Source organism: Lactuca saligna, chromosome 5, assembly GCF_052625555.1.
Source record: "Lactuca saligna cultivar CGN05327 chromosome 5, ASM5262555v1, whole genome shotgun sequence".
Lineage (NCBI taxonomy): Eukaryota > Viridiplantae > Streptophyta > Magnoliopsida > Asterales > Asteraceae > Lactuca > Lactuca saligna.
Genome location: NC_136421.1, coordinates 132,823,053 through 132,835,305, shown reverse-complemented (window position 1 = coordinate 132,835,305; position 12,253 = coordinate 132,823,053). Strand labels below are relative to the sequence as shown.

The 12,253-nt window shown below is 35.5% G+C and overlaps 1 protein-coding gene across 5 annotated transcripts; it reads right to left on the bottom strand.

Moving 5' to 3' along the window:
* Positions 1-1,380: 1,380 nt before the first annotated feature.
* Positions 1,381-11,809, bottom strand: LOC145048606 (nucleoporin). 5 transcript variants are annotated; one of them, XM_078997139.1, is made up of 10 exons: positions 11,635-11,809; positions 11,408-11,531; positions 10,267-10,723; positions 4,047-10,147; positions 3,196-3,976; positions 2,467-3,116; positions 2,247-2,385; positions 2,074-2,155; positions 1,885-1,990; positions 1,381-1,805 (listed from the first exon to the last, which is right to left on the bottom strand). In XM_078997139.1, the coding sequence occupies exons 2-9, from the start codon at positions 11,456-11,458 to the stop codon at positions 1,888-1,890; spliced, it is 8,364 nt and encodes a 2,787-aa protein (XP_078853265.1). In that variant the 5' UTR covers positions 11,459-11,531; positions 11,635-11,809; the 3' UTR covers positions 1,381-1,805; positions 1,885-1,887. The 5 variants fall into 5 exon arrangements, with proteins under 5 accessions (XP_078853265.1, XP_078853266.1, XP_078853267.1 ...); XM_078997140.1 differs by having other exon boundaries at positions 4,047-10,136; positions 10,271-10,723; XM_078997141.1 differs by having other exon boundaries at positions 4,047-10,136; positions 10,280-10,723.
* Between the last annotated feature and the right edge of the window lie 444 nt (positions 11,810-12,253).

Here is a 12,253-nt window from a genome sequence, read left to right as displayed (position 1 = left end):
ATAAATTTTCAAAAGTCTTGAAAATAAATCAAGTTAGGGGTTGAAGTTTAAGAACATTATAATGAATTTATCAAACAAAATGACCTATTATAGAGGGTTTGGGTACCTAATCTTGTATACCCTTAAGGGTATATTCACTTTTCTATAATATATATATATATATATATATATATATATATATATATATATATATATATATATATATATGGGGATATGGAATATACATTATAGTCCCACCTAAGCTTAGGTACTAAATCTCTAAAATATGTCGTTTTAACATGCTAAATATACCCGGTTTGGTTTCACCTGATAAATATATCATTCTCCATAACATTTCTTTCGTTCATTATCGTTCTATCATCTCCGTTTTTTTCCTCAATTATCGTTTATTACTTCATCTAAGTTAACATTACTAAACCCTAAACCCAAAAGCTAAACCCTAAATTTAAACCCTAAACACTAAAGGTAAACCCTAAACCCTAAATTTAAACACTAAACCCTAAACCCTAAACCTTAACCCTAAAAATAAATATAAACCCTAAACCCTAAACCCTATTGTGTCGATCTTGAATTTACATCTTGAAGTATTAATCGTGAATCCATTAACCATAATCTTTATATAGTAAAACAATATATTTTCAATAGGTTTAGTACCTAAGCTTAGGTGGAGTTGTAATGTATATTCTCTTTTTCTTTATATATATATATATATATATATATATATATATATATATATATATATATATATATATATATATATAAGATTTTGAACGTTACTTAAAAAAACAAAAAAAAAAAAGTCATATTCTAATTGTTAAAGAGGAAAGAAAATGAAGAGATAGTAAAGCAAATGGTTATCGTGCGATTCTTCGCACTTGTGACATAGTGTTTGCTTCATTGCTTGTGTTGTGGAATTGCCAAATCACCCCACCCCACCGCACCGGTGGGGGTATACGTTGCAGCCTAACTAATTAGATATCAAAAATAATTATATTAATGTTCAAATCTATTTTTTATTTATGAAATTAAAAGTACATTGCTACATAAACTATTTGACTTTGTGGAAAATGCATGTACTATGAAAATTATGCACAACATGTGAAAAATGCATAATACATTATTATTTGAAAAATACATAATACATATGTATTAGTAAAGATTGATTTATTACAAATCACATCGAATAGTGGGTTGAAAGTTAAGATGATGTTTCATATAAGAAATGTTAAAATGATGTTTCTTTTTTACTTAAATAACCTCAACAAGAACATAACTTAATCCAGTAACCTATAAGTTAATATTTCTTTTTAATTCATAGAAAAAAAAATAAAAAAATTAATAGTAAAAGCCGAGAAATAAGGGTACAAGTATAAGAAAACATGTCAAAATCTGTGTTTCATTGCTTAAACAATCTTTGCAAACATTGATTATAAGTAAATGTAATGTAAAAAGCCCAGAAATATGGGATTGGGTGGGGTGGGGTGGGGTATAACAAAACTACACATATATGCACTTGCCTTCCCTAAACAAACAATATATTTAAAAGGGCCATTCACCTCCACATGAGAGTGAGAGAGATGAATTAGGGTTCTTGGTTGTGAGGCAAAACTGTAAAACTTCAAATAGATGCCCAAATTATTGGTAAACTCTTTTGTATATCACTGAACAAGATATAAAGATATATATATCTGTGATTTTCTGATCAAATATGGAGAAATCACAGCCACTTCACTTGTGCACATCTTCACCTAAATTATGAAAACAAACCAATCTAGGGTTCTTTTCTTTCATCCACAAATGAGAAACTGCATATCAGAAAGAAAATGATTAAACTGCATAATCCTCTTCTTAAGAAAAATAAAAATATGAGAGGAAGAATCTAACCACTCAAACTACAAAAGCTGCAAGAAGTGCATGCATCAAGGCCCAGTAAAGAATTAGACTCAATCGCAGAACAGGCTGTCTCTGTAATGCCCTATCACATGAAACCCTAAAAAAACAAAACACATCATTTTCATAAATCAGAAATCATAAATTTCATAGAAAAATCACACACAGAATGAAAGAATATACCATAAGCCATCAATGAAGTTTGTAACAGGCCTAGTGAACTTTGGGACAAGTTTTGATGTTGTAAGAGACTTGAAACCATGAGCTGAATGAATGAACAAAAAACAATTAAAAAAAAATAAGAATCTATATTAATTTCATAATAAAAGAAAAAGAAAAGGGGAAAAAGATAATACATTTATCATCATCTTCATCTTCTAACTTATCCTTTTCATCTGAGTCCACATCATCTATGGAAATGGCAAGTTGATCATTATTTACTTTTCGCAAGCTTCTAACTTGAGATGTTGTCCCTTTCGGTTGCCATGTATTAATCTTCATCAATTAAAAAAAAACAAATAATCATTATTAGTAAATAGTAATACACAATTAAATGAAAAAAGGGTTTAATTTTACCACAGGTTCAACTTCCACGATTTCTGATGTGATAGATGTTGCTCCTCTAGCAGATTCATCATTATCTTGACGCAAACTCAATCTTGATTCTTGTTCTCTCATGGAACTTTCAAGAATCTCTCTTTTACTCCTTTCAATATGCAATAGCTCATCTTTACTTTGTGCCACCTGGCGTAATTCTTTCAATTCAGAAACAATAGTTGTGATTTGGTTCTTGAGTGTTTCTTTATATTCATGAACTTGATTGGATTCGCCATTGTTGTCATCAAGATGCAGATCTTGTGTTTGTAACCAAGTTAAAATGTCTTGGATGGAATCCAATCCTTTTTTGTCAGATTCCAATGCTTGTAAGGAATCACTTGTGCATCTTGTGATTTCATCTCTCAAGAAAGAGATTTCAGAATCGCGTTCTTGAAGCTGGGATTGAAGGTTATCGATTTCAGAAACTAGGGTTTCTGAGAGATGATGAAGTTCATCGAATTTGTTGACTGTGATTGAAAGTTTCTTTAATGCTTTTCCACGTGCAGCTTCGGTGTTTGCCAAATCATGATCTTTTTGTTTCATAAGTTTTTCTAATTCTGTGATTTTGTTTGTTAAATCTTCCATTTGGGCTTCTTCTTCATCAAGCACCTGTAATAAAGCTTCAGCTTCTGCAACAACAGAAAATCAAAACATGTTTAAAAAACGACTATCTTGATAAAGATTTTTATAAATTTAATAATCAGTCACCTTGTTCTTTTGATGTTAAAGCATGTGTAAGTGATTTTACTTTTTCTTCTTGACTTTCTTCTACCTCTTTTACCCTTTGTTGTAATGCTTTACACTCAGCATTCACAGCTTCCAATTGCCCTTTTAAGTCATTTACTTGAGTTTTGGAAGATTCGAGTTGTTGTAAGTTGCTCATGGCAGATGCTTCAGCTCGTTTGATCTGATTGACCAAGTCAACACAGATTCTATCCTTCTGAACATCTTTTTCAGTCAACTCTTTCTGTAAACTAGAAATTCTTTCCTTCATTTCCTTTAGGTTCGCTTCCATATTTTCAGTCTGAAAACTGTGAAAATCCTTCACATGTGACAACAATCTGTTCACCATATTCATGATTTGTTCTTCAGAAACAGAAAGTGTGTCTCCTTCAATGAACAACAAGGATTCATCATCTGAAACCATTTGGCCTTTGACTTTTTCCATTTCAAAAACTGAATTCTTGCAAGCTTCATACAGCATTGAAATGTGTTTACATAGGGCTAAATTTTCTTTCTCTTTCTGATTATTAATGGATTCAAGGGAGGATTTACTGGAAGTCATTTCCTTATGAAGAGTTGACACTGTCTCAGATAAAACAACAGCTTCTTCATGTAAAGATTTTGAATGTGCTTCCAGTTTTTCTTCAAAAAGACTGATGTTAGATATTAAATCCTCCATGTGGGTCCCAACAAATCTCCATAAATCAACAATCTCATCATCATCACTGTGTTCCTCTTCTCTTTTGGTGTCCAAGAAAAGGTTATCCTGAGAAGAGAATCTAATTAGAAACATAAAAGTGTATTTCTATAACATGTAATTTTATTGATTAGTTTACCTTGGAATCCTTTCTGAGAGAGGTGTTTGAAGCATCACTTGATTCCAACAATGATTTAACACTGGATTCAAGATTGTAAAAATGATCCAAATCTTTGGGCAAAACATCATTCACAAGATTGTAGATGTTTCTTAATTCTGGCTTTAATTGTTCAAAATCAGATTTCAAATTCATCAGTTCTTCAAACTGGCTACTTCTTTCATCCAAATGAAGAGCTGACAACTGTTCAAGATGTGAGAGAGAATCCCGCATGGCAGCTTCTGCTGAATCTTTTTCCCTTGATAGCTTTGAAATCTCATCAACAAGATCTTCATTTCTTTCCTGTACTTCATTCAGCTCTTCAAGAAGTAATTCAGCAGCCCTTTTTGATTTTCTTGAATCTTGTTCAGCAGACAAGATTCCATCTTGTAAATCGCGACATTTTTTCTCAATTTTTTCAATCGGGTCATTATTTTTCAATTCAACCCCAACATCAATCTTTCCCAAAGCACTTAAAATCTCTTCCACACGATTTTTCAAGAACCGGATTTCAGAATCTTTATTTTCCACCAATTCTTGGAGGGTAAACAAGTCTTTCATCTTTTCTTGATGTCCCAAAAGTGTATTTTCACGAACTTTAATCTCGGAAGTCAAACCTGCCACCTCAGCGGTCAACTCATTGATGGTTTTGAACGATTCCTTCATCTTTTCTTGACTGTCCAAAAGTGTGTTCTCACGAACTTTGATTTCGGAAGTCAAACGTGCCACCTCAGCGGTCAACTCATTGATGTTTTGCTTCATGGTGTCTCGTTGTTGAATTAAAGATTTCCCTTTTCTAACTGCAACATTTAACTTCTCTCTAACTACACCAGTCTTCTGCTCTTCTTGAACAAGTAACTTCTGTAATTCTTGATTCTTTACCTCTAATGCTTCAACTTCATTGACCAAAGATTGACTTTTTTCCATGTGTTTATCCCTTTCATCCTTCACTTGCACTAAATCACCTTCAACCTCCTCTAGCTTTCTCTCCAAGACCTCTAACTGTTCAATGCTTCTTTCTCCCGAAGGGTATTTTGGATATTTTTCTTCTAGCTTCCTCAGCAAACCTTCGAGACTCTGAATATCATTCATACTTGAATCAAAATCTTCCATTTCTGGATCTTGAAGCATGTTCTTCACTAAATCCTGCAACCGCTTTATTTCACCATTAACATGTTGTATCTGCTCTTCATCCACATGCTTCTCATCTAATTTTAATTGCAATGCATCGATTTCATTTTTTAATTTAACATTCTCGATTTCATACGATGAAACTTCCTCTTTGATTTTATTATAATCTTGACTCTGAGCCTCAAAATGAGCTAAAATCTGGTCTCGTTCATCTGCAATTGACTTAAGATTTGCCTCAACATCAAGTAATCTTCTATTAGACTCTTCAAGATCAGCAGAAAGTGACCCACGAATCTTTTCCAAATCTTGCTGAAGAAGGGCACAACGGTCATTTGCCTCCGAAAGAACAACACATAACCAACCGATCTTATGTTCTAGCTCTGATGATTGCAAATGCGGGGGCATATTCGTCTTTTCCAAAACATCTTCACAACGCTGCACAATCTTACTTTTCTCCATTAACGATTGTTCAAGGAGGGCACAACGGTCATTTGCCTCCGAATAAACACCACGTAACCAATCGATCTTATGTTCTAGCTCTGATGATTGCATATGCGGGGGCATATTTGTCTTTTCCAAAACTTCTTCACAACGCTGCACAAGACTGTTTCTCTCCATTAACGATTCTTCAAGGAGGGCACAAAGGTCATTTGCCTCCGAATGACCAACACGTAACCAATCAATCTTATGTTCTAGCTCTGATGATTGCAAATGCGGGGGCATATTTGTCTTTTCCAAAACTTCTTCACAACGCTGCACAAGACTATCTCTCTCCATTAACGATTCTTCAAGGTGGGCACAACGGTCATTTGCCTCAGCAAGAACAACACGTAACCAGTCGATTTTATCTTCTGGTTCCAATGATCTCAAATGCAAGGGCATATTTGTCTTTTCCAAAACTTCTTCACACCGCTGCACAAGATTATTTCTCTCCATTAATGATTGTTCCAACATCTCATTTTGCTCAGCCAACTCATAAAACTTATTCTGAAGATCCTCATAATTTCTTCTTAATTCATCTGAAACTGGTTCCAAATCTTCTTTCCATCCTTCTAAAGGACCAGAACCAGGATACGAATGAGCTCGCTCAATTACACCCGTTTGACTCGGTTCATGGGAAACCGATTTTGCCAACCAATCAATCTTGTCAATAATGTCTCTATCATGGAAGTGTTCCGGAAGGTCCAAATCTTCTAGAATCTCTTCGATTCTCTGAAGAACAGAATCTTTTAACAGAAAAGATTCTCGTAATGCAGTAGCTGAATTCCGAATGTAGGAGAGCTCAGATTCAAGAGCTTCCATTCTCTCACCAGCTTCAGAGTATGATTTAAGCTTTGTTTCAAGCTCTTGAAGTGCAGCGTCTTTCATTGTAAGATTCTGCTTCAGGGTGTCACGTTGTTGAATTAAACCTTTCCCTTTTGTAACAGCAATATGAAGCTTTTCTCTCAAAGCAGAAACACGGTTCTCAGATTGATGAAGTTCTGTTTCTTTTATCTTTGTTTCAGATTGAATGACAGCAATCTGTTCAATTGCAGACCTCAAACTTTCCTTATAAATGGAGCTTTCGATTTCGTATGGGATGATTGAAGAGGTTAACTGGTTTACTTTGGTCTGTAACTCCATCAATTTCAAATCCTTGGCTGGATTATTAAGCTTTCTGTTTGATTCTTCCAAATCTTTTATTCTTCTCAACAAATCCAAATTGTATTCTCTGTTTTTTGTTTCGAGTTGTGCACGTTCACGAAGAATCATTATTAATCGTTCGATGAACACATCATAGTTGCTGATTTCTAGATGATCCAGCTGTTCATTTCTTGTATCATCTTCACTTTCTTCTGTAGAACCATTCACAATTTTCTGAAGGTTATCAAAGACTCTATGTATCACATAGGCAGCAAGCTCATTCGTCTGTTCTAAATCCTTGATTTTTTCACTCATTTCCTTGTAAGAATCTGAAAGGGAGTTACGGGTTTTGAGAGAATCTTCAAGCTTTTCTTGCAAATCTTGGATTACTTCAACGGCTGCATCAACAGAAGTAGCTACACGAGCAAAGATATTGTCACCCACAATTGCTTCACTTGAATGAATGGTGGAAATGCCCTCAATAGATGCATCAAGCTTTCTGTGAAGCAGCTCCAGTTGGTTACTAAAAGAAGCCATGTCATCCACCTGTAACTGCAATTCATGGATTCTTGATTCAGAGTTGTGAAGGTTTTCTGTAAGCTCTGAGTTTTGTGTTTTAGTGCTGATCACTTCTTGCCTCAAGTCTTCACACAAATTTACAAGATCACCTTTTTTGGATTCAACCGTGTGCACATATTGCTTCATAACCTCATCCAAGATCACATTTTTCAAGAATATTTCCTCAAAACTATTACTCTGCTCTTTCATGGCTTCCGTGAGCTCTTCTAGTTTCCCATGAGAGGCTCTTTCTTCAGACTTCATTTTCCAATCATCCAATTCTGTAACCTTAGCTTTGTACATGCCCAGATTACTAGTAAGAGTAACATTTTCCTCAGTGAGTTTTTCAAGCCTTAGGGCACTGTCTCTTGATTCATTCATGGACTCCTCATATTCCACCTGAAGATTCTTCAATAAAGTTTTGCAGCTTGTTAACTCTGTCAAACACTCCTCCTTTTCGAATCTTAAATGATCCAAATCTTCTCCAAGTTTGGTTCTTTCCTTTGTTACCAGATCAAGATTCTCACTTAAGTTAGCAATTTCTGACTCTAAACTTTCCATTAACTTCTTGGATTCCAATAACTCCATGGAAACTTTATTATTCTCCTGGATAAAGTGATCATTTGCTTCATTATTTTTACTTCTTTCTTCCCTCTCTGAAGCTAGAACCTCTTCTAATTTCTTCCAGTCACTTAGCAGTTTGTCCTTTTCAGAAACATACTTTTGTTTTGCCTCTTCCAGTTTCTTCATTTCCTCCATTACAAGAGCAAGAGTTTCTTTAACATTGACTTTTTCAACATGTGCTGATTGCAGTAAAGATTTGCACTCCATCAAATCTTTACTCAACTTTTTATTCTCCAGAATCACATCTCCTTTCTCCTTCTCAAGTTTATCTTTCTCCTCTGTCAATGAAGCAACATTGACATTTAGGGTTTCATTTTTCACCTGCAAATCTGAAACCAAACTCTTACTATCAACCAACTCAGATGACACATTCGACAGTTCAGTCTCCAATTCCTGGATGCGAGAAGAAGACCAGTCAAATTCTGTTTTTGAGAAAGAAACACTCATATCAAGCTCCTCCATTTTGTTTGCAAATGTGTTAAGTTCAGATCTACATTCAGCAATCTCTTCAGAAAGGGTTCTGTTCTTGCCTTCAAGATCAGCAATGGAAGTAATAAAAGATGATTTCTCATTCTCCCATTGAAGATGGTGCTGTTCAAACTCCTTTCTTACGTCCCTTTCTTCACATAGCTGCAAGTGAACCAATTCTTTTTCAAAATTGTTGATATATAACTGCTCTTTGAGTTTCTCTGGGAACTCAGCAGAGCCAGACTTCGTATGAATGTCTACCACTACATCTTCATTAGTATCACCGGAATCAGCGATTGCAACTTCATGATCAGAAGATGGAGGAAGCACAGAAGCAGAACGTACATCTGCATCAGTGTCACCGGAATCACGAATTGCAGGTCCCTGATCAGAATATAGGAGCCCAGAAAGAGAATGTTCATCTGCATTACTAACACCGGAATCACCAACTGTAACGGAATGCACATCTGCATTAGAATCGCTGGAATCACCAATTGCAGGTACATGATCAGAATATAGGAGCCCAGAAAGAGAATGCTCATCTGCATTACTAACACCGGAATCACCAACTGTAAAAGAATGTACATCTGCAATAGAATCACTGGAATCACCAACTGCAGGTCCCAGATCAGAATATAGGAGCCCAGAAAGAGAATGTTCATTTGCATTACTAACACCGGAATCACCAACTGTAAAAGAATGTACATCTGCAATAGAATCACTGGAATCACCAACTGCAGGTCCCTGATCAGAATATAGGAGCCCAGAAAGAGAATGTTCATCTGCATTACTAACACCGGAATCACCATATGTAAGTTCATGATCAGAAGATGGGAGCCCAGAAACAGAATGTACATCCGCATTAGAAACACCAGAATCACCAATTACAGGTCCATGATAAGAATATAAGAGCCCAGAAAGAGAATGTTCATCTGCATTACTAACACCGGAATCACCAATTGTAAGTTCACGATCAGAATATGGGAGCCCAGAAACAGAATATACATCCGCATTAGTTTCACTGGAATCACCAATTGCAGGTCCATGATCAGAATATAGGAGCCCAGAAAGAGACTGTTCATCTGCATTACTAACACCGGAATCACCAATTGTAAGTTCAAGATCAGAAGATGGGGGAAGCACAGAAGCAGAATGTACATCTGCATTAGTATCACCGGAATCACCAATTGCAGGTCCATGATCAGAATATAAGAGCCCAGAAAGGGAATGTTCTTCTGCATTACTAACACCGGAATCACCAATCGTAGGTTCATGATCAGAAGATGAGGGAAGCACAGAAGCATATTGTGCATCTGCATTAGTATCACCGGAATCATCAATTGCAGGTTCATGATCAGAAGAAGGGAGCGCAGAAGCAGAATGTACATCTGCATTAGCATCACTGGAATCACCAATTGTAGGTTCATGTTCATCTGCATTGGTATCACCGGAATCACCAATTAAACGTTCTTGATCAGAAGATGAGGGAAGCCCAGAAGCAGAATTCACATCTGCATTAACAAATGCAGGAAATCCATCACGCTCTTCACTAGTTTGTTCTATTGCACTGCTTGTAGATTCTTCCATCTTAGCATCTTTTTCAACATCCCCCGAATTAACTTGATTCATGTCCCCTTCAACATCTATCAAACTGGTTCTATTATCTTCCTGCAATGTCCCTAACAAACAAACAAACAAAGAGATTTTGGTTATAAACCACACAAATATGTTGATTTTAAAACCCCAATTATATGGTGGTAAGAAATTGTAATTGAGAACAAGAGAATACAGGCACAACCTACATCTGGTACCTGATCTTCCCCATGTGCAGCAATCATTTCACCTGCTTTATGAGCAAAACTATTATCAAGTACACCCTTCAAACCAACAGATAAACCACTTTCAAGTTTTCCTTCAATGTTAACTATTTTTGGAGGAGAAAAAGTTGGTATCACATCATCACGATTAGAACTTTGCAGATCTTCATTTGAGACTGAATCATCAACTTTAGAAACTTCTATTGGTGCAACTGATGTGGAGGAAGGATCAGGAGCTGCCACATCAGCATTAGTAGCTACAGAGGTATCTGTGGAGGCTTGTGAAGATAATTCAACAAGCTCAGTGCCTGAAACTTGTTCAGGTGATGATTTGGCAACAGATGATGAGTCACCAGCAACCACATCACGTCCAGGTTTATTGGCCTTACCCGAGGATTTACTGCCTTTACCATCCTTCTTTTGCCGATATTGTTGAAGCTGATAAAGCATAACAAATAATGTCAAAACCAAATTTCAAACTGTTTAAAGTTTATTCAAAAAATTATAATACTTTAAAGCTACTCTAGAGCACCAATGCAAGTACACAGACATCTATGCTGCCATAATAGCAGTGCCATTTGGATATTCACAGTAGGTGACAAGATGAAAGAGAGTGTAAACATAGAGATCATAATAAGGGGGTATTCAGATTTATGTTTTCAAAGTCCTTGAAGATTTAGAATCAAAATAATGGGCTAAATCTGATTATTTTGACCCCAAATAATCAGATAATCAGTTTTTTCCAAGCAATGTACATCCAGACACATCCTAAGATTAAGCAAAAGTAAAATTTTGTTATGGAAATTGGAAGCAATGCAAGTTTTCTATTGCAAAAAGAGCATCACAGCTGTTTCATATAAATGAGTTGTAGGGTTTAAGAAGCCTTGAACATTGGTACAGGATTTTCCCCCTTTTACAATGTCAAAATTTGATAAAACCTAAGTGCTATACGAAAGAGAACAATCAAATCTTTCCTTCATTTCAGTAAGAAACAACAGTAGAATCAATCAAAGCAATTTATTTCCCAATATTTCTCTATTCAAGCAAACAGTAACTGTCGATTCGTAGTTCTAACTAACAAATCACAAGTTTAAATGACATTAAAATTTACCCAACACTAACCTTTTTACGGCCAGCAGCGAGCAGATCGGTCCTGTTTTTATTTTTGTCCATCAACACTAATTCTTTTAAATCGTCAAACCCAAATCATGATATGGCTCTCAACCCCCTTGTAGATGATTGAAACCTGCAAATGCAGCAATTCGACATTAGAACAACCACGTAGAAGCTAAAAGTCGGAGGATTAATCGATCCCAGATCATGAAAATGGAAAAAGGAATTGAAGTAACCTTCGAGCAGGTTAAGGGATTTGGATGGATCTTGTGGGCTGGGGGGAATTGAAAGCGTCTTTTGTTGAGATCTAAAGCAATCGATGGTTTTTTCTGCGTTTGGGTGACAAAAATGCCGCTGTTACGTCTTGGAAGGGTATATTTGAAGATTACGCTTGCCGTGTCTGTTCTACCATAATAGGTAGCGCATTATGATTTGTTCTATCTTTTATTTTGTTATTAAAAGGGTGTTTGGCTCACTTAAAGAGTTTAAGTAACTTTTTAATTTATTATTCTTTTTATATAGTTTTTAAAATCATTATAATTATAATAGTATGGAATCCAAGATCAGTCATTTTTTTATAAGTTATTATTCTTAACTTATCAAAAGAATTTGTGACTTATACTTAAGTTATTATCCTTAACCCTAATCTCAAAACCCTAAAGCCTTTTGAGTGTTGTGAGCCCTTTTTTAGTGTGTTTTGGTGTGTTTATGGAAGAAGGAGAAGCTTAGTGCAAGGTGATGATTCAAGTCGAAGCCTTCGGATCTTTGATTATTTGTATCATTTCCAGTGTATTGTGGGTATAAAGTTCTATCCTTGCTTAATATTTGATTAGATCTCTTTTTGGGTTAAGTTTT